This window comes from Sphaerodactylus townsendi, linkage group LG04, assembly GCF_021028975.2.
Source record: "Sphaerodactylus townsendi isolate TG3544 linkage group LG04, MPM_Stown_v2.3, whole genome shotgun sequence".
NCBI lineage: Eukaryota > Metazoa > Chordata > Lepidosauria > Squamata > Sphaerodactylidae > Sphaerodactylus > Sphaerodactylus townsendi.
Window position 1 is genome coordinate 50,353,170 of NC_059428.1, and position 23,306 is coordinate 50,376,475.

General features: G+C 43.3%; 1 protein-coding gene across 3 annotated transcripts in view; it reads left to right on the forward strand.

Moving 5' to 3' along the window:
- PTGFRN (prostaglandin F2 receptor inhibitor) overlaps window positions 1-23,306 on the forward strand; it is a 131,736-nt gene that overhangs the window by 30,624 nt on the left and 77,806 nt on the right. For all 3 annotated transcript variants that reach the window (XM_048493955.1, XM_048493953.1, XM_048493954.1), the window contains exon 2: window positions 22,163-22,540. In XM_048493955.1, the coding sequence (XP_048349912.1) occupies window positions 22,163-22,540 (378 nt within the window). The remainder of the gene's footprint in view (window positions 1-22,162; window positions 22,541-23,306) is intronic.

Below are 23,306 nucleotides of genomic sequence, written 5' to 3' on the forward strand. Positions count from 1 at the left end.
GTCTTAACAGGATTCGGCCTTTAAAGAGACTGTATACAACTTTGGCAGAGTCATTGAATAATATGCTTGGTTTTGGTACCTTGAGACTCTAGGGTCTTTAGCTTTCAATCTTCCAGACAACTCCATTGCATGTCTAAAGCACAACTATTCACAGCTGCCTGTATTCGGGTCTCACAGCTGCTTTGTGAAATACTAGTTTTGCTTTAAATGATGCTCCATAAAATGGGTAACACTTGCGTAAGGTTATCACATACCCGGTACAAGACGGTATTGTTCTCTTCTATCTTACGCGAAAACTGCTATTCTGCATATCCAGCTTAACTGTTGGTAGTTTGAAATTCTGGACTACAGCAGTAAACCTTTAGACATAGTTGCATTCAAGGTATTTCAGTACCCTTTTTACCCTCCCAGTCCAGTCTGTTCTTCAGTTGGTTGTTGGCATCGTCTACTTCGAGCTACGCTTTTGACAGCATGTGAAATATCTGGTCTCAAGCTAATGGAAGCAATATACTGCAAAGACCCGATTACACTTCTGTAGAGACCGGAGTCATCACATTCTTGTGTCCTGTCTGAGTTCCTTGGAAACCTACTACCATGGGTGGTGGCAGGTGTTTGCTTTCTGCTGAGTGAGTTAATCCATTTGTGTTCTCTCCAAGAGCTCTTTTATTTTACCCTCTTGGTGCAGTAATAAACCCTCAGCAGTTTAGTACAAATTCCCACAATTACTTAGGTAGGATTTTATTTCACCTAGATCACACACTTTAACGTGTTTACTTAAAGTCTGAAACACTTTGTTCAGTTCCTTTTTGGTTTCTGTTAGTATTAATGATGTCGCCGATCGCACACACACTACTAGGAACGTTTCAGCACCCTGATTTCCCTGCTCTTTATAGACACAGGAATCAGTGGCACAACTTTGAAAACCCTCTTTCACTCAACAGGTACATCTAAATGGTTTCTCCCACATATGTGCTGGGATTGTTTTAAACCATAAAGAGCACGTTTCAGTAACCAAACCTTATTTGTTTTACACCTGTAACCAGGTGGTGGTCTCATATATATCTCCTCATCCCACCTTTTACTGCATTCACAGGTAGAGGCGATTTTTTACATTGGCACATCTAGTTGCTTGGAGACATACCCCCCTTTGTTCAGCAATAGCCAAACACAACCTGATGGATTCATACCTAGCTGTAGTAGCAGCATCACGTTTCAGTAAAGTCCTCTTGGAAAATGTTGTTTGAAACCTCTAGCTACTAATCTGGCTCTCTTTAATAAAAGCGTTTTACCACCATTCGCTAAAAGCTTTCTTTTAGTAGATCCCATCTGGAGTCCAACAGAGTTCTTCCTTTTGACATATCAACCTCAGTGGAAAACATCTAGGTCGATTAAAGATTTGAACTCTGGAGTTCATAGCCTTTCAAAACCATCGCTTTTGCTCAACTTCCATCCCTGTGCCAAAACTCCTCTTGATAATTTGTTTGGTTCAGACCATTTCATCAGTATTTGTTTGTAAAACATTCACCGCTCCATTCTCTGTTTTCATTTTGTGTTGTGTGTCATACCCAAACCCTCTGGGGTGGTTTCCCTTTAGTCACACGATGCAGACCTTTTTTTGGGAATTGGTTCCTTCTCTCCTTATCACTTTCTGAGTCTGATTCAGCTTGCTCACAGGAACACTCAGACTTGTGTCTTCTACACTCTACCTCAGAAGAACAACTTTCTACTTTCAGTGACAGAATGACCAAAGATGGACTTTCTTGCTTAGAAAGCAGGGAGTCCTAAATTGCTATGCAGCGGGACCAACCAGAATGTCTTCTCAAATCTCCAGCACTTCTGGAAAATAGTATCCTGACCACCATTTGGTAATAGGAACCTGAAAGCCTTCATACTTAATTCTGGACAACCCACTGGAAACTGAAGCCTTCTTGTGAGTGCACCTTTCTGTTTTCTTTTCTGTGGTGGTAACCAGAACATTGGCATATGGAACCAAAGGAAGTATGAAGGTGGTCTAACTTAGGTGCCTTACTTGCATACAGCTTCCTATACGGGGATGTCACTCGAGGTGCTTCGCTGAATAATCTGATTTCATGGACGTCGCGTATTAGTAAGCCCACATGCCCTCCGTCAGGAGACTATCCTTCTTTGCATTTGCGTCTAGCATGGCACAGCGCACTCATTTGTTTCAGTACCGAAATCTTTCAATCTCATGCTTAAACCGTTTTCAGAATGCACATAGGCATTAGACGCACTCGTCTCATCTATTCCTCGCTTGTTTAGCCACTCAGTAAATTGGTTGCTTAGAAATTCTCCGGCACCATCAATCTGGATTGTTTTCACATCACATCCAAATTGTTTACAGATCCTTGTATGCCATAATTTAAATACATGGAAGGCTTCACTCTTCTTTTTTAAGAAAGCATCGTCCACAATTACAAACACATATTTGGCACCCCCGATGGAAACACCATACGATTGTGCTATATCGCAGTGCACCAAAGCGAAAGGGTCCTTAGTTACCCTTGGGCTTTGTCTTGCCACTGGATGCGTTTTCACTTTCCCACTCAAACACACTTTGCACTCTAGAAAACAATCACATTTGGCAAATTGCACACCACACATTTGTGCTAAGTTTGTTTGAGTTACCTTTGAAGCTCACATGCCCACATTTCCTGTGGAAGTTGTGCACACAATTAGCTGGGTGCAGTGGGTCATTTAACTTCATTGACACAGTAGTTGGAACATCACAGCTGTCACAGGGGTGTTACTGTCCACAGTCAATTTATAAAGTCTGTTATTTAATACACCCTCTGTGCCACAATGTCCCCTATCCCTGGCTATGGAGCACCCTGTCCCAGTAAAGAGATACATACATACTCCATCCAGTGCCAATCTGGACATGCTTAATAGATTATGCGCCATACTTGGTATGTGTAACACGTTCTGCAGGGTAATCCCCATGGCTTGTAAAAAAAACACTTCTCCTTGGGACTGTACAACAGCTGCAGAGCTGTCAGCAAAGAGTCACCTCTCCAATATCCGGTGTCCTACTTCTTCTGCAGCTAACTTGCCCATGCGTTACTATATGTTCTTGCAGGACCCGGTGTCCAAAAGCCACGTAGATTTCGGGTGCTTGGAGCACGTTGCACCAGAATTGCAGGTGCTTCCTTTCCTGGTCCTCTTCGCACAGTTCTCCTGTTGCTGACGATCTGGGTCGCTGTCGCCCTGCAAGGTTAGGCAATTCCTGCAGCTAGGTGGTTGGTTGCTCCACAGGTGTAACATCTCGCGAACAGCATTCGCCTCTGCCAATTTGTCACCCTCGGTCCTTGCTGATGCTGTTGTTCACTGGAGGCTGAGGGTAGGCACGTAAATCCCCTTTGCCCTTCCATTCCAAAAGCCTCCCGGACACGTGGTCCAATGTTAAATCATCCTCTGGCACACTGTAGTAAGCCATCCAACTAATGGGCTGTCCCCATTATTGTGCCAAGAGAAGAGGAGCAGAAATCAAAGCTTGCAGGATTATTATCAAAAGCCAAACCTCTATCAGGACAACTCAGCAAAGAGTGCTCTCATTTGTTGCAGATGGGAAATCACATTGCCTTCATGCAACTTGAGATTAAAAGAGTCCTACAGCACCAGTAACTTCAGCTTTGGAGCCCGCTGTTGTCCTCTGGTACAACTCTTTCAGGGCAGTCCAACACCCCAAAGCTGTTGTTTTATCTCGCAGGAACACCAATTGGCTGTTTTCCATTGCTAGAACAATGGCTGCTCCGGGCTTTCTCATCAGCCTCCACCTCTATCAGTCGTCATCCATATCTGGAGCTTTTTTCTGTGCAGCTGTCCAGAGTCCTTCCCGGATGAGGAAGCATTTCTATTTTCTCTGCCCGCCATGAGACGTAATTGGACTCATTGAGCCTTTCAAACAGCAGCCCATGAGTAGGACCCGTCGCGGATGATTGACATCCACACTCTTCGCTCCGCCCACTAGGCAATGTTACTCACCAGTGGGTTGCGGCTAACGCCTAAGCGGCAATCTGGCCCATAAACTCCTGACCACGAAGTTGATACGGCGTAGGCGCTATAACTGAGCATACACAGAGTGCGACAATAACCACTTGGAGCCAAGGGGAGTTCTACTCAAAGAAGTTGGATGTATTGGCATTGATACAATATATACAGTTTAAACGGACAGAGCCTTCGGCTTAGGTCCTGTCCCCAGCAAGGAACATGCTTAACTGAGTTAGCTTACTTATATACATTATGATACATTCATTAGCCTATGGCTAGTACAGTCAAAGGTCACATGACTCTTATACAGGTAGCTGATGCAATCATGCTTAGTCATTCCCTTTGGCTGACTGCTAACAGGTGAGTGCTGTTAGTCCTTCAGCAGGCAATTAAGGCAATCAAGGGTTTTGCCATGCAGCTGTTATACCTTCAGCTCCTGACAGATCGATCGATAGATTTCTTCCAACTTAAGTGGTATTCCATAGCCTCTTGAACCTTCTGTGATCCAAGTGATACATGGGGTAGGGCGGTATGGTGGTAGAAAGAATATGGGGAGATGCAGAGAGATGTGGAAGAGATGGTTACATATTCAATCTCTGGAGAAATGTGTGCAGTGTTCTGCAATGCCAGACCTGAGAATAATAAGATCTCTATAATATCTGACCTGTTGTATGAAGAGCAGGTGGGCCTGATGTGCTTGATCAAAATGACTGGATTGATCTGATGGGGGGGGGGGGAGGGGGGTTGGTCACAGTTGATGCCAGCTATGTATTGAACTGAAGAACAGAATTGGTTAGAAGTTCTCTGCCCTGTATCATTCTTGATCAGTAGATAACTGGTGAAGGCAGAAGGCAGCCTGGATTGTATATACCTTGTGCTGGGTATCAGGGACAGATTAAGGATCCTGCTGGTCTACCATCTTCCTAGCTTGCCAGCAAGTGTTCTAGCTGAGCTGAACAGCGGTGGCCTTGAAACTAGTGTTAAGAGCACCCAGGACAATTATCATTGGGAATTTCAATATATGTGCTGAGAGCCCTTTGCCAGGTCAAGCTTGTGACTTCATGGTTTTCATAAAAAAACTTTGGGGCTTTCTCAGTTTGTGAGGGTCCCAACACGTGAAAAAAGAGACACCTCTCTAGATGATCTTTTCTGATTTGAGTAGGTTGCTGGTAATCTTATTGCCGGCCTAGGACTTGCCCCCCATCTCGCCCCAACAGGCCAGTAAACAGACAACACTCCATTTAATGTGGAAAAACTGTATCGGCCATAGCCATCATGTTTATTGATTCAAGGAAACAGAAGCACAAGGCGCAGCATGGGGGTCTGATCTAAAATTCTGGGCAGCCCAAGTGCTGTCCCCCAGCTACTGATTTCCTCAAGCCCCCCTGCTGAGGAAAAACCACAAACTAATGGAGCAACAATGGGAAATCCCAGGTGGGCAGTGAGCCACTGTCTGAAGATTTCCCCCTGCTGCTAGGGGCGCAAGTCATAGTAGCCCACGTCTGGGTGCCCTACCCGTTGACTTGCTCCACCTCAAACCTCTTAGGGAGATACCATCAAAGCAGGTTACCTTACCTGCTAACCCACACCATTAGATCAGTCCCCCATGCGCAACCCACCAAAGCTGTCACAAACTTTGCATGCATACAATTACATTCCATACAAAAAAGGGGAGAGGAGGGTGGGGATGCATCCAGGTGCCCAGCAGTAGTGATGGCCTGGCCAGCCTGCTTCAGCTTATAAATCCTAGCAGACCTGTCCCTTGGGTAACATCACGGCTGGCGTGACCGTGTTTGCAGGAGACCGATCTGCGCATGCCCAAGCCAGTCACAAGACTTTTGGGTCGGCGTGAATGCCCGCGAGATCTGGGGAGGGAGCGGCGATGATGCGAGCCAACCTTCCCTGGCCAGCAATGACGGCCGAGGTGGTTCTCAGCCACTTTTTTAGGAGCATGGAAGTTCAATACTTGTAATCTTCTGAAGGCGTGGTTGATCTTCCTGCATCATTCCTGTAAGGATGGCAGACCCTTTAAGGATGGTCTATCCTTGGAGACTAATTAATCTGGGAGCTCTGGCAGATTTTGAGAGTGTTACTGATGGGAGGTTCTTTTGTCATGGGGCCATAGACAAAGTAGAATTTCAAGAAGCTATCTTGCTCTCTGTTAGCCCACCAGGAGCTGATGGAGTATGCAGTAGATTGGGAAACAACTTGAGCATTGATAGTAGAAGACTTAGGAGGAAGCTGCAAAATATGCCATAGAGCACATATGGAAGTCTATGAAGTAAGCAGTGGTAGGAGCAAGGGGCTTACCATATATACTCGTGTATAAGTCGACCCGCATATAAGTCAAGGCTCCTAATTTTACCACAAAAAACTGGGAAAACTTATTGACTCGTGTATAAGTCTAGGATGGCAAATGCAGCAGCTACCGGTAAATTTCAAAAATAAAAATAGATACCAATAAAATTACATTAATTGAGGCATCAGTTTTTGAATATTTTTATTTTTGAATATTTTTTGATTTTTTTTAAATATTTGAATATGTTTTCGAATATTTATTTCAAAGAAAAACAGTAAACAAGCTCTGTAAGTGTAAAAAAGGGTCAACAAGAACAATATGGTCTCAACAATAACTTTAAAAGTACAAAAACCTTAGCTCAATCAGCAATCAAGCTAAAACACAAGAGTTAAAATCCTTCAAAATTGGATTCCTCCTCCTCATCTGTATGTCCAAATGTAACCCAATTCAGATTTCAAGAGGGATATTATCAGAAATGGAAAAGGAGTTCAAGTCTTTGCCAGTGTGACCTCACCTTGTGACCCTTAACATTCACCAGACTTACAACAAATGAAACTTTAAATCTGTTTTCTGTTTCATAAACAATAATGTGCAGTATAACAATGAAATATGGCAAACCAATACAGAAACAATAATCAGCATATGATAGTTCTGACCTGCTATGCGAAACAGATTAGCAGGGTCTCAGTCCTTTACAGTATACAGACTCCAGGCCTCTTAACTGAACTCTGTGAAGTTGACTGGCTCCAGCTACAGGCAGACCCATTATAACATTTTATAACAGGAAACCAAAATACAATCTAGTAGTCAATCAATATAAACACAATATTCCCTTCTCAACTATTAATACAAACATTCTCATACCTGAAATACAGACCTCTTAATAGTTCTGAGAAAATGGAGCCTTTTCTTCCTTATGTGGAAAATCTGAGCTCTTTAGCTCCCCCAATGGCACATACAGCAAATACCGTATGTGCTTGAGTATAAAACCCGAATATAAGTCGAGGGAGGCTTTTTCAGCATTAAAACGAGTATGTATGGTACTCATCTGAACCTCGTCCAGCTCAGTTATTTAAGGTGCCTTGGTAATTTGATAACACCTAACTATGTCCATACAGTTTTGTAAATTGGGGTATGTCTGCAAAGACTAGGCATGTGAAGTAGAGTCTTGACTAGGCATATAAAGTGGAGTATATATTTTCAAGTGCAACCTTCTGGTGTTTTTAAGTCTTAGCTTCTTATGAAAGTAGGTAAAACTTAGATGTTAATCTGCTACACAGTATTTTAGATCGATAACTGACTTAGTGTTCAGGGCACTACATGGTTCTTCGCGTTGAGTTCAAGCCATAATTGTAGTAGTTCTGGCTTGGTTCCAGATCACGTCAATAAACATTATGACTTTGATCAACCAACTGATCCACTTCCTCTGGGATATTCACGTGGATGTTGAATTGATAGAGTAATGACTAATGTAAGTGATTTTAATTAGATATTAATAATGTGGTTGGTATTATTGGGAGTAACACCATCATAACTTTTCAGTTGAATCCTTGTCTGAATTAATAACCTTTTAATTTTGGAAAGTTTTTTCTAATTTGCATTGAACACTTTCAAATGATAGTTCTGATTATATTCCATGGTTGTTTGGTTTTTTTTATTGATTGATTTTATGTAAATATCTGTGAAGTTTTGGATTTTGGTTGAGTTTGATTTCCTGCCACTTAACCCACGTTGTTGAACTGTGGGTAGAATGTACACATAGTGTGATGGGCCACTGAACAAAATCACTGTACCATGAATGTTGGATTCATTTTATGGATGGCTAATTCATCTCTTTCTTTGCTTCATTTCAAGAATAAATGTCTTTCAAATCTTTCAGAAAGTTCTTACAAGCAAACATTTCTCCCATTTCCTCTTCTGAAAGGTAGAATAACCTTTGACATTTTCCACCAGTGCTTCAGTTAATGCAAGGACAAGAGACGTGTTGACCTTTAAAGGATGGATGAGTTGAATAAAACTTGGTAGTCCTTGTACAGATATGCAGATCTTGACAAAATCATCTTCTTTGATGTCTTCATTTTGGAATATAGTAGTCCTGGGTATGAGCAACTAGCTCTTTGTACCAAAGAAAAATGTGACTTTTGGTTTGCTTAATGTGTGAGTCTGTGGTGAGATGTTCTATTTTTCTCAGTACTATTTGTCTTAACTAAACATATCTATTTACCTGCTATTATGATCGTGTTTGATTGTTACCTTTTTGGTTGGTAAAAGGCAGGTTAGAAATCTAATAAATAAATAAATACAGGAAGTTTTACCTCCCTCTCTCTCCACACCCCCCCTCCCCAGCCCCCAGTGTGATGATAGTGTGCTTATTTCAGGGAGATTATTAGCATTAAACCTAAGACCCAGTGGCGTAACTAGGCAAACTAGAGCCCTGGGCAAAACCTGAGTTTGATGACCCCAGGTGCGTGCCCGGTGCAACACTCACCCCTGTCCCCTTGTAGCTACGCCCAGTGGCGTATCTAGGCAAACTAGACTTTGGGGCCCCCCCATGGACAGCCGCCCTCCCCCACTGTGACCAAGCAATGATTTTTTACACCAGGTTGTTTCAAAGTCACCATCACATTATAGAACATGCCCCAACAAATCTGAACACAGCAATAGGCCATGCCACACAGCAGAAATAATGTTTTGAAAACATTTTCAAAATGCTTTCAAAATGTTTTATTACTGCTATGAAAACATTTTATGATGCTGTATCCAGTCCCCCCAGTTGGGGGAAACAGCATCACTTTCAATGTTATTTAAACTGGGGACCCCAGATTCTCCCTTTAAGGTGGATTAAAAAGGAGAATCTGGGCTCCCTAGTTTAAACAAGTGATGCTGGAATCCACCCCCAAACAGCATAATGTTCAATGGTGTTTAAACTAGAGAGCTCAGATTCTCCTTTTAAATCCACCTTAAAGGGAGAATCTGGGGTTCCCAGTTTAAACAATATTGAAAGTGATATTGAAACAATATTGAAATGGTTGATTCTCCCCCACCCTGAAACAGCATAACTTTCAATGTTTAAACTGGGGACTTCAGATTCTCCCTTTAAATCCATTCCAAAGGGGGTGGGTTTAAAAGGAAAATCTGGGGAAATCTGGGGGGTGCCTGCTGTCAGAGGTGCAGTTGTTAAGCTAGCAGCACCAAACTTTCAAGGTATCGTTAGAAGGCTCTCCTAATGATACCACCCAGGTTTGGTGAAGTTTGGTTCAGGGGATCCAAAGTTATGGACCCTCAAAAGTGTAGCCTTCTGTTAGCTCCCATTGGAAACAATGGGTGATGGGGCACCCCCTTTGGGAGTCCATAGCTTTGGACCCCCTGGACCAAACTTCACAAAACATGGGTGATATCAGTAAGAGACTCTCCTGATGTACCTCCAAGGTTTGGAGAAGGAGGGAGCTCCTTATTTGGGCAATGAAATCAGGGGGAGTCACTGCCCAAATAAGGAGCTTCCTCCACCTCCGGGCTGGGTTTGAGGAAGCCCAGCCTGCTGGGAGGTGGAAGAGCTCCTTATTTGGGCAGTGACTCCCCCGATGTCATTTCCCAAATAAGGAGCTCCCTCTACCTCCCAGCTGCCTGGGCTTCCTCAAACCAAGCTGGGAGGTGGAGGGAGCTCCTTATTTGGGCAATGACGTCAGGGGGAGTCACTGCCCAAATAAGGAGCTCCCTCTGCCTCCCGGGATTTGAGGAAGCCCAGCCAGGGTTCCCCTTCACCCTCCAAGGAGGGCAGCAACAAACAACAAGCGGCTTGTGCAGCCGCAGGGAGGTCGTCCCGGCCACGCCCCCAGCCTCGGCAAAGGCCTGAAGAGCCGGCTGGTAAGCAGTGACTCGTGTATAAGCCGAGGGGGCATTTTTCAGCCTTAAAACAGGGCTGAAAAACTCGGCTTATATGCGAGTATATACGGTATACTCTAATGTGGAAGCATTCAATTTTCTTGACCACTGCACCTTAACTGACAATACTAACAATTTTATCTGAGAAAGAAGATAATCTTGTGTTTTTGAGAGACTAATCTCAGAATTCTATTGTGTGAGGAAACTGTAATCCTGTAACTCCAGCAGGCAAACTGACACCAGCATGATAGATATCTTTGATCTCCTGGACGGAGAACCGGAAAGCTATGCAGATTTACCAGTAAGCAAATGGTCAAAACATCAAAGCCTAGATTGCCTCAAGGCAGGGAGAATAGTTTTCCTGGGAAGTAAGGACAAAGGCTTGGGGAGATTCCACCTCAGAACTTGGCCACAGAACCATCTTTGGGCCATGGGCTCCCGAGATAAAGACAAAGGAATCAGAAGGAACGTGCTATGTTAAGAAATCTATGTAAAAGGATCTTTTTATTTTGTTTGAAATAAAGCCTTTGAAACTCAGCAGTCTGGAGTGTCTGGTTGGAGAAGAACCCAGTAAGAGATGCTAGATTGGACCCCCCCCCCCCCATCTTGATCTCGTGACAATAAGGTATTCCAGAAGTCTTTCAATTTCATAAGATTTCACTTTGAGCTTTTTAAAGGTTCTTTTAAGTTCATATCATTTTTTTCTTTTGAACACATGCAAAGCACTTGGATTATTACATCAGCAAGGTTAAAAATATTATGGCATATGAACTGGAAAGTCATCTCTGCTTCCCACAGCATTAATCCTGCTGCATTATGCAGACTCAAAACGTACATGTCTTTTACAAGATATATATTTTACAAAATATATCTTTAAATATCTGTCTACCTAGATATGCTCTGAGGAAATTGGATTACAAGAAATACTGTAGTAAACATGATGTAACCATCTGTTTTATTGGTTATCCAGAGTATTAGAGAAAGTATTGTCGAAGGCTTTCACAGCTGGAATCACTGGGGTGTTGTGTGGTTTCCGGGCTGTATGGCCGTATTCTAGTAGCATTTTCTCCTGACGTTTCACCTTCATCTGTGGCTGGCATCTTCAGAGGATCTGATGGTAGTAAAGCAAGTGGAGTATATATACCTGTGGAGTATATATACCTATTAGAAGTGGAGTATATATATATATATATTAGAGGTATAAAGCAAGTGGAGTATATATTCCTGTTAGAGAAAGTATTCATAGGCTGATTTTTCACAGTCAAAATGCCCCATGGTAGATCCAGGGAGTGTGCCTGCCACGGCGCTTTTTGCCCTGCTGTTGACTTTTCACTGTTCCCCAGTTCTTCGTGGGATTCGAGGCAGGGCTGGCCTGTTCAGCCCCAAATGTTTCTTCACGAACTCAGTGCTTCTCCATTTGCAATGTCTTCCATGCATGTTCAGACAACCTCCGTTTCCTGCGTTCTGATTGGCTGAATCTCCCCCCGTTCCCCCCACTCACTTTCACTATTTTAGTTTTAAATAACTCTGAACACAAAACAGGCGCTGAGAATCGGCTCCCTTGCCCCCCCCCCATCTAAAATCCTTGCGTGTTCGACGGAATTGCCGGCCTCCACCTCCCCCTGTCTAAAATCCTTGCGTGTTTGAAAGAATCACCGCCCTCTTGTTTGCGGCACGTTCAAATGCCACTTTTCTGCCCAAGGTTTCTCCCTGCTTTCTAAAAACCAAGGTCTCTCCCTCCGCTTTTTTTCACTATGGGGGGGAGAGCACTGATTCTCAGTGCCTATCCATTGGTGGGGCGGACCAGAGCAGTGAGGCGGGAAAAATGCCCCCCGTTCTGCTACAGAGGAGTTTTGCACAGTGGCAGAATCCTCTGGAGCAACAAAAGGGGATTTCAAAAGAACCTCAACCTTTGTGGTTCAGGAAATTTGCAGAGCAAAGCCAATGCCATGGGGCAGCTCCAGGGCAAAAATGTGGCAGCCATGCAGCGGTACTGGGCACCGTGAAGAACTCCTGATTACACCGGGGCATTCCCAGTGGCAACAGAGGAGCAATTTCGATGTGAAAAATTGGCCATAGATGCTGCGTGTTTTGTTGTAATATTGACTAACTAACCTGATGGCAAGCTGAATAAAGTCCGGTTAATATGTTCAGGAAAAAGGGGTCCTTTAGTAGAGAAATACAGTGTTGCATTAACTTATGTAACTGTAGTTCATTGAGTTAGTTTCTGTGCCGCTCCACCTTGGGGAGTTCCATTGCGCAGGCCTGCAATGGAAAGATGTATAAGCTTCTGTCTGCTGCACAGCTCTGGAGAACATTAACTCCCGTACCCCTTGGGAGGGAAGGTTCCTGCCCAAATGGTTATGTGATAGGAGTGGAAGGAGTGCTATTCCCTCAGTTCTTCTTTTGCCACTATGGAGGAAGGAGGTTCTTGCTTCAGTTCTACTGATTCTTCACCTTAAACCAGGCCTCAGGCCCTGTGAGGTAGTTTTTTGTCAAAATTGTCAGTTTTTGTCTTCCACAATGGATGCTGAGAAACTCTTCCAGAAGTTCTTGCTTCAGCTGTGCTGATTCTTCACCTCACATCAGGCCTCAGGCTCTGTAAGGGTATTTTTTTCTTCTAAACTATTAATCTTTCTCTTCTGCTATGGGAGCTAAGAAGGGCTCTGCCCTTTTCAAGAAGTGCGTTACTTGTACTTTGAAAATTGCTTACGCTGATAGTCATAAGGAGTGCTTCTACCGCTTCTAGTTTCTACTTTTTTGGCAAACCTGTGCCTCTCTCTCACACCAAAGGCCAGGCAGGATAGGGTCTGAAGGTGGTCTTGTATAAAAAGTCACAGGTTCCTTCAAGCACTTCAGAGCAAGAAGTGAAGAGGGCTTTTATGCCAGCTTCCGGCCCTGTTTGAAAAGTCTCTGATTCCTTTGGGTGCTTCAAAGCAAGGGAAGAAGAAGGCTTGTTTTCCAGCCTCTGCTTTTGTCTCTTCTTCTTGTGGGACCTTTGAGGCTTTCTTTGATCCGGGCTATTTCAGATCATCCTCAAAAGAAGGGTAGTAGTAAGAAGAATGGTGAAGAATCATGAAAAGACTATTCTTCTAAAAAGATCATCTTTCCCAGCCAGACAGTTGTTTGATAATGTTTTGTCGTCGAAGCATTGAGATGCTTTGTCGTCGAGGCATTCCACTCAGCAGTTGCCTATCTCTTCCCATTATTGTCAGATCTGGGATTCTCATCTACCTCCCAACCAGCTGAATCACTCAGAATCTTCCTAGAGGTCCAAAACTGTGGTTCCTTCTGTCAGAACCAATCCTCCTGTCAGAACTAATTGGATGTTGAAATGGATGTTGAAATGTTCTTAAGTAGCATCTTCATACCATGATGTTTCTTCGGCAGTGACCTCTAGGCACCAAAGAGTGAGTGCTGTTCATAACTGCCGAGCAGACGGAAAACTTGTAAATCTTTTTGTGGCAGGCCTGTGCAAGCACAGAATATCCACAAATATGAAGTATGGTTTTTGTAATGTACATTTAATAGAACAGCAAAATAATGGTTGTAATTTGACTTTTCAGTTGAGTGTTCGCAGGGTAGATGGACAGTAGAACTCTTGAGCTAATTTTAGGAAAAGAAAGTGTAATGTATTGTATGGTTTTAAGAGTCTGCAGCTGTTGCACTGTAATTGGTAATTAGTAAGTGTGTTATATTGAGCACAGCTGCAGAGTGATTTTTAAGCTATGTGTGAGTAGCAGCTATGGAATAAAGTACTATGTTTTGTTCCTCCGACTCCTGTTTCTTGAGACATGACAATTGGCGACGAGGATAAACTTATGACGAGTCTAGCAAGTTTTGTGAAGGCAAGGATCTGTGAGTAAGTGCATTATGGCCTTTCAAGGGCAGCTGGAACAGCTCTTAATTTGGAGTTTCCTTTGAAGTGGCAGAGTTAATGAGGCCCGATTGGAATTTTTTTTATCTTCTGGCAAATGGCATAACAGACCCAGAAAGGAAAAGATTTGCCGTGGTTTTGAGCTCCTCTGTGGTGAAGGTGCATTTGACCTCGCCTCAGCATTGATAGCGCCAAGAGACTTCTATCAGCAACACCGCTTGTAGAAATACTGACCTGCATTAAGGAACCATTCTTCATCTCCCCAACCGGCCAGAAATAGCTAGACAGGAGTGTTTTTTATAAACGTGATCAGGAGGGGACTGGAAAGCATTGCAAGATTATGTTGGTGCAGTCTTTACGTGGCGGTTAAGCACAACAATGTAATTTCTCCAATTTGGAAGAAATGTTAAGGGGATGCGTCATGGTCTGGTGGCCTAGAGAGGCAATTCCATTGCAAAGTGCTGCTGCTGGCAAAGACAGACTTGACTTTTCAAACGGCATACCAAGAAGCCTTGAATTTTGAACTCTTGCTGCAGCCTCTACTACGGGAGGTCGCTGCATAAGCCAGGAGCCCACAGAGTATTGGTAAACAGCTGGCAGTGGGACTGTAGACCCGGGTAATGGTGGAAATTCAGAGACTGCAGCATGGTGCAATGAAGATGGGAAGACCACCACAACAGAGGGGGGAAGGATGTTAACAGAGAAATGTAATGAGTTGCGGTGGGCCCCATGAGAGGAGAAAGGTGTAAATTTAAAGAGGCACAATGTTTCTGCTTGTAAACGTTGAGGGCATATTGGGAGAGTCTGCAGAGAAAGGCATCAGGGACCAAGAAGACATGTTCCCGGCTCATCTGCTAATTAACACTCTGTGGATGCACCTTGCTGTCCCCAGCCATAGCTGGCTTTGACTGGCCAACCCCCCACATGAGCAGTGTGATGGTGTTTTAATAACGCAGCTGATGTAATTAACTTCACGTGCAACCCGGAGATTCAAGCGTAAGTTGTCAGTGACTGTGAAGATCCAGGGATGTCCCTTGTGTGATGGAAGTGGATTCTGGGTCAGCATTCTCCATCGTTTCATGGGATTAACCATAAAACATTTTGCCCACAGGGTGATTTTGGACATTCAATCTTGTGACTTACCTTCACTTTTACGGATTATCAAGGACATAGGAGTACCTGTGGTTGGCGTATGTGTAATGTCCATGTAAAATATCATATGCTTTGGATGGATGTTTGAAATTGTTAATAGTGGGAAGGAAGGCGGGGACGAAAGCCTCTTGGGAGTTGGACTGGTTCTTGGGAGGTTGGGAATTGCACCATTACTGGAATCTCCATGAGGTTAGCAAGTTAACATAGGAGGTGCTAGTGGGAAGAATCTCTAAGAGTGTTTGCTGAGGGACTGGGGGGGGGGCAGTATATAAGGGTCCATATCTATATCATTGTGCATCTTGATCCTTCCACGAGGTACCCCCAATACGCCTAAAAAATCAACGCCACAGATTCCATCATTTTGCTTTGCGCTCTAAAGTGGATGCAGAACTAGATGCGGTTATTGGAACAGGGGAATATTGGAGCTCAGTGGTAAATGCAAAGTGGGAAACTCCACCATTGTGGACCCCTGAAGGCCAATGGGGATGTGCGCATTTGTGCTACAGATTATAAGTGCAACAATTAATTGCAAGGCATTGCAGAAACATCCGTACTCCAGTGCCAGTTGTCCAGTCAGTTGTTAGCAACATTGGCAGGGGGAAAGGTTGCTTTGCAAAATTAGATCTTAGCGCATGAGCATACCTTCAACAGCTGGAAGTGGATGATGCCACTGCAGAAGCCCAGACTATAGCGTGACTCACAGGGGCATTCAAGAGTAAAAGCGGCTGCAATTTTGGAGTGAGTGTAGCTCCTAGGATATCTCGCAGAGTTTGATGGAAGAAATATTAAGAAATCTTGCCGAGGGAGTCATACCCGTATTTTGGATGTGATGTCTTGATGAGTGGGTGCAACTGAGGAGGAACTGATGACGACGTGGCACGGAGAAAGTACCTGCAGTGCTTCTCAGATGTAGGAGTTGCGTGTCAAAGCGTGAAAAATGTGTAGTTTGGAGTGAAGCGCAAGTAGAGTTTTTTTTTGGGATACATGGTAGATGCAAGGGGAATCCCAACCCGACATCAGCTAAAGCTGTGAGGTAGCCATCCAGGATGCCCCAGCACCACAGCTCTCTTCAAAGCAAGAGCTACAGGCATTTCTTTGGGATTGCTAAATTTTTACCTATTCATTCTTAGCAAAGCATAAGGTCATTAGTGGCAGAGCCACTGCACCAAACTTTATTAGATAGGCAGCAGTGGTGGCGATGGACAAGTCAGCATGAGAAGGCATTCCGGAGATGTCAAAAGATTTGTTGTCATCCAGAAAGTGTATTGGTTCCATTTTGGATGAGAGGAAGCCATTTGATTTTGATCGCGATGCCTCCCCGTGTGGAGAGTTGGAGCGAGGTTGAGCCATCAATTGGAGGATATGCGGGAAGCTCCAATTAAGCGTATTATTCTAGGACGTTGTCTGCAACGGATGCTTAATTATCGCGCAAATAGATACAAGGAGGTGCATTAGCAATAGTGGCTGGGGTTAAGAAGTTTCATGATTACGTGTACATGGGGCGACCATTTGGTGATTGTTACAGACCATAAGCCGCTGTTGGGATTATTTATTTTTCCTCAGAGCGCCATAGACACCACAGATATTGTCCCCTAGAATGCCACAAGCGGTGGGCAATGTTTCTGAATGCATATGATTATGTCTTTGCAGCACCAGTCTGGGGCCTAGAAAGAAAAAATTGGGCATGTAGATGCGCTGAGTCGCTTGCCAGTACAAAGGGGAGGAGGAAGATCACTCCCCACTCCCTTTGGAGGTTTTGATGTTGGAATCATTATCAGAGCCTCCAGTGCAAGCGGCAGAAAATAGGCAGAGGAGGTCAGCTAAGGACCCAGTGCTTCTGCCCCGAGTCTCCTGAATTGGGCATGGAAGGGTTGGCCATTGGGTAAAGTTAGAGTGAAATTACCTAGACCATTTGGAATGAGGCAGCAACGCAGATATCTGTCCACAAGGGGTGCTTACTGTGGGGAAATAGAGTAGTGATCCCAGCAGCTTTAAAGGATTAGGAGTGCTGGAGGCCTTGCATGTAGAGGCACTCCTGGAATAGTGGGAGAATGTAAAGCGCAATTGGCCCCAGAAGTTATGTGTGGTGGCCAAAGATGGATAGCGAAATAGGAAGAATGGGTGGCCAGGTGCAGGGAGTGTCAGGATAACGCGACCTGCGTCTCCACCTCAGGCCCCTTTACCTATCAATGGGAGTCCACAAAGGCCAGACCGTGGTCAAAGGGTACTATTATTGATTTTGCAGGGGCCTTTTCCAGGGCCAGAGTGTTTCTCATTGTGAGTGGGATTCATAATTCCAAATGGCTAGAAACAAAGTAAGGAATTGCCAAAGTAATGTCAATGACATCACAAGAAGCAGTAATTAAGGGCACTGCGTAAGTTATTTGCAACTCCATGGCCTCCGGATAATGCGGTGGTATCGGATAATGGGACAAGCCGTTGTATCTAAGGAAAGTTTAGAGTATTCCTGGCTAATAGGGTGTTATTCGGCCAGGTTACCTCGGCCCCTTTCTTTCATCCGGCTACGTAATGGGCAGGCAGAAAGGATAGATGCGATGACAAACAAAGGATGCATTTACTTGGCCCGAATGGTCAGTAGAGGGGATTGGCACCGTCGGTTCCCGCTTAATTTTTGTTAACACAGCAACATAATACCGCAGTGCACCAGCCACCGGGAGGAGTCCTGGCGGAGGAGTTGCTTAATGAATGCGAGGAAGCTTTACGACGCTTGCTAAGGACTGGAATGCACTCCCGATTCAGTTGATGATCGTCCGCTGGAAAAGAAGCACCAGAGATGTTAGAAAGCACCTCGGACATTTGATAGGGATGACCACGGTGTATGTCCTGAAATTATGGAGCAGGTCCGTGTTGGAGTCTCCAGTAGTTGTAGAGGGCAGGTTTCAACAGGGTCCCCTTTGGGTCTTTATGCAGGGGTAGGAAATCTGAAGAAGGGCAGGTGATCCAGCAGAGACATGCTTGACTGGCAGAAGTAAGGAAGAGAGAGTGCCAGGTCCAATAGTAGATCAGGAACCCCAGGTCGCTTTGAGGGAATCTAGGGCGTTAAGGGGGCAGATGGAGCCTGCAGGATGAGGAAGCAGTAAATAGTCCAATTGTCCCCGAGGGAACCTGCAATGTATAAGGGGGGCGCAGGACGGAGATGCAGGATAAGGAAACAGCAAAGGGTCCAATTGTTTTGCAGAACCAGGAACAAACACAGACTCAGGAGCCAGAGCGGGAGCTGAGACGATCGCAGCGAAAGAGAATCCCACCAGATTATTACAGGAGTTAGGGGGAAGGGGTGTAATGTATTGTATGGTTTTAAGAGTCTGCAGCTGTTGCACTGTAATTGGTAATTAGTAAGTGTGTTATATTGAGCACAGCTGCAGAGTGATTTTTAAGCTATGTGTGAGTAGCAGCTATGGAATAAAGTACTATGTTTTGTTCCTCCGACTCCTGTTTCTTGAGACATGACAGAAAGATTTCTCCAGCTCACAGAGCCACACTGGGATGAAGACCAAACCCATTTTTCCATTAAATTACTTGACACTGCTCTGCTTGGTCCTGAATTTCTGGTTTAGCCATCTTCTTTCCTTTGCAGTAAGAAGAGAGTAAGCTTATACTTTCAGTGCTGAAGCGCATAGCCCTCACTTCGGTTCTGACCAGTAAGGGACATGCACAGACATACTTTGATTAAAATGACTTACTAGACCAGGGGTCAGCAACATTTACCACCCAAAGAGCCATTTGGACCCGTTTTCCACATCCCCAAAGATCTACTGAACCAGAGAGATGGCTCCGCATGGAGCCACCTCCAGTTTGGCCCCTCCACTCACTTTTCCTGGAGGGATACGCCGATGCTATCCTCCGACCTCCAGGCCACACGGAGCCGCAGTATAAGACTGAAAAAGCCGCATTTGGCTCCGGAGCCACGGGTTGCAGACCCCTGTACTAGACACAATATAAGGAACATAAAAGCAAAACTGCAATGCGTGAAAAAGGCGAATATGTCAAATGGACAGAGGGAAGAAATTATAGTAATAATATGTAAGTGGCTCCTCTAGCCACTTTACAGCCCATCTCGTTAAAAGGTAAGCTAAGCCCTCAAAATTACTCTAAATTCCAACATAGTTCTGTGATCCTGGAAGCTTAGGGAGAAATGGGAGGGGGGGGGATCAAAAGCTTTATTAAATAGGCACCAGGCCTTAAAAGAGGGTAGTTATCCATTCATTTTCTTTGAGGTGGGAGAGTAACATGACCAGTATTGTCCAGAGAAATTCTCTTTCTTGTCCATCTTGTTCTCATCAAAGGAATCTTCTTAGTTGTCCAGCCTATGTTTATTCACTTACCCAGCTGCACGTAAAACTGTTCCAGTTCATTAAACAAAAAGTCTTGCAATTCTGGGTGTGTTTCAACTTACATTTATATTATATTTATGTTCCCTGAATTATAATCTGAAATATAATCTTCGCATGACATTTCTGAGATCACCTAGGATGTTTCCAATTGAATGAGACTCTCCTTGGCCATCATTGCTGGGTGCTATAACAGACCAAACTTGGGGTTCTTAATTGGGGTTCTTAATTAGGGACCCAATTAACAGCATACTTGTGCTGGCATACACTTGACCTTTGGGTATACTTCACAATATTTGATCACACCTGAGTAGTCAGTTGATCATGCATTTTTTCCCCACTCTGTATAATAATAGGGTGCAAAATGCTTTCACTGTATGGCTTCTCCAGCGCTGATGGGGGAGTTTAAAGCAGCTTGTCACTGTTCTTCTCCCCATCCTTGATCTGACTTATAGTTTTAAGTGTATTTTTGTGGAGGGAATAATGAATGCTGGGGACCCCTTTTTGCTCTGTGGGGCTAAGAATCTGGGTAGTCCTGAACAGGAAAAAAAAAGGCAGCATTCAGGGCCGCTGATGTTGCACTACTGCAAGAAGCAAAATGTATAATACAAAGAAAGACATGGGGCGGGGAGAATGAACTATGATGGAGCAGGGTTACACATTGTTTAAACAATTTTGTTTAGTGGTTGAAATTTGAAGAGCATCTGTGTCTGAAACAGCTTTCCTTTTATGGAAAGTATTGAGCTGTACATAAAGGCCGTGCTTGCTTAGCGTTCCTACAAAGTGAGAAGTCCTGCCAAAGCCAGTTCATAGCTGCAGAAGTGATCTGGGCTTCTGAGCAAGCCCAGTGAAAGGCAATGACTAACTTTTCATTCTGATCATATGTTCCTTTCATTTATTTATTGATATGCCCTCCTTCCTCCCAGGTCCAAGGCGAATGATAAAAATATAAATGAAATGCTAATCAATTGAATCCACATAAAAACCACATTAAAAGCAAAACTAAAATCAGCTTATGCCTCGGCCATGGAATTCTATAATTTTCTCTGCATCATGCAAATGGTTTCAAGAGATTGTGCATATGTTCTTTCGGTTTTTCTTGATTTAGTTGGTCTTCCCTTGTTGGAGACATTTTGCTGTTGTGTTAGAAGTTAGAACAAGGAAGCATTGGTGCATAGGCAGATTTTGCCCACAGGATTTAAATTGCAGATGTGTGTCTACACAGTTGAGAAGGCATATAAGTATGTATGTTGTGGAGCTCAGGATAAGGAATGGGTAGCACTAACTTGAAAACACTTAATATGTTACATTAATTGCCTTAGGTTTAGTGTGGTACTTGTAATTGGGTGTATATCTTATGAATATAATCAGAGTGACCGTTCTATTGTCTATTCCTCTTTGTTTCCTTCCTGTTAACTGTACTACAGCTCTGAGTGTTTAACACACCTTTCTAGGGAATTGTGTTGTGTTCCCATGTCCCTTCATTTGGTCCCTTTGGAACTTTAATACGCTTTAAGCGGTGAGAAGGAGGTTTATTTCCAAAATGGAGGCTTGATTAATACCTTTCAAGGGTTGCAAGAATGGAAGGCTTTAATGACCGAAATCAACTGGCTATCGTGGGTTTTCTGGGCTGTGTGGCCATAAAACCACCAGAACTTGGCCACGCAGCTTGAAATACCCAGAACAGCCAGTTGCAAGGAGTATTATGCTTTCCTATGTGCTTTGCCTTTCTAGTCAATATCAGAAATGGAGCTTTTTGGAAAATCCAAAGTATAAATTATAACACTGCTATTCTATTATATTAATAATACGACTTTGTCTACCCCAGTTTGAATTTTGTTTACTATGAACAGAAGTGGGAGAAATCCTTTGCAGTTTCGGATGAATAAAACAAATATTTCATCCATCAGTTTAGTGCCATAATTTGGTTGAACCTATTTCTATTGGCATGAAATAATTGTATTGTTGAAGGCTTTCACGCCTGAAATGAAAATAATTGCTTGCATTTCTAACTTTGCTATAGTGAAGATGTTACTAGAGAATGATCAGAATTGTCTACAACGTAACTGATAATTTTCTTTAAAGTATTTTTTTAAAATAACACAAAAGTTAGGGGGAAATAAACCCCCTCTTTTCACTTTTTTTTTTTTACAAATAAGGAATATAGTAGCTGAGAAGGCATAATTATCTGAGATTCAGAACTGCTTTTGAATCTATAATTAGTAATAATCATATTTCTAGCAGAGTGATAGCTCAGGTTTACTTACTGTCAAGTTTAGGTACCATTCATTTAAGTTACAAGAAGAAAATAGAAATAAATTTTACAAATTGGTTTGGTTTTTCATGGATTGAAGTGGATCTGGGAGAATATTACTCTGAAGTTAATCTTGATGAGTTTGAGAGAGAAATGTTATAAAGTACTTTTACAATGGCATTTTACATCTCACAAATTAGCTGTTATATATAGGAATCTATCAGATGCATGTTGGAGATATGACTTGCAGCAAGCAGATTTGATGTATGTGTTTTGGCCAAGCCCGAAAATCAGTTTATTTTGGCAAAATGTTGATTGTTGTCTGTTTTCTCATCCAGCTTCCATCCTTGGGCGTATTGTGAAGGTGCCTGTTGGTCCATTAGTTCGAGTCGAGGGCACAGAAGTGAGGATTCCCTGCAATGTCACTCAGTATGATGGACCCAGTGAGCAGAACTTTGATTGGGAATTCTCTACAAACCCTGCTCAGGACTCAAAATTTGTACATGTAATAAGTACTTGGGATCCTTTCTTCATGTCTCGGGAATATCAAGCTCGAGTTAATAATGGAGACATCACATTGAGACGCAACAGCAACAACGCTGTGGAACTTGTGATTGGAAACATTCGTCCTACAGACCAAGGGATATATCGTTGCACTACTCCCAGCACTGATTCTGTCTTTCATGGAAATTACAATGCTGTAGTCGAAGTCAAAGGTATTTCTACAGGGTGAGGGGTATTTACAATTGGCATTGGGTCTTAGCATAATTTTGCAAGCATTGTCTGGGGAGACTGAATTTGGTCCATATTATGGTGTGCATTTTTGTCTTATTTCTTTGAAAAGAGGATTTTTTTTCATTTAGGTCTATGAAATGTGTTATAAATATTTACAAATTTGCTATCATGGGCCTTAGTCTAAAACACTGTAGTCACATATTAAGATTTGGGATTTGCTCTTATTCATGCTCCTCAGAAGTCCTGTTGCACTTTGTTATTCTTTATCCTGTGTAAACGTGTGTGAATTTTTGGAGTGAGTTTGTAACAGCTATAGCCTTCCTCACACAGCTGCCTACATATTAGTGCCACATATGCTCCAAGAATGGCAGGTGTTTTAGCTTTGCATTGCAGTCAGCTATACCTCATAGAGCTCCATGAAATTATGAGGCAGTTTGAGTTTAAAATAATCTGGTTGAAAATGCCATTTGCTGCATTTCCCCCCCCCCCCTTTTCTGAATGATTTTGTTTGTATAAGTATAGTGTAGTGGAAAGCAGAGGGGAAGCAATTTATTCTTGTAAACAGATGGTGCCTTATGGTGGTGGAACAATTGATTGAGATATGAAGAGTGTGGTATTAAGATTTGCTCGTGTTTTCTGACATGAGTGATTTTGTTTTGCCTCTGCATAGTCATTTGTATAATTAGTCATCTTTTTTCATAACAGGCTATCGCAGCTTGACTCTGTTTCAGCGTCACCTTTAATGTA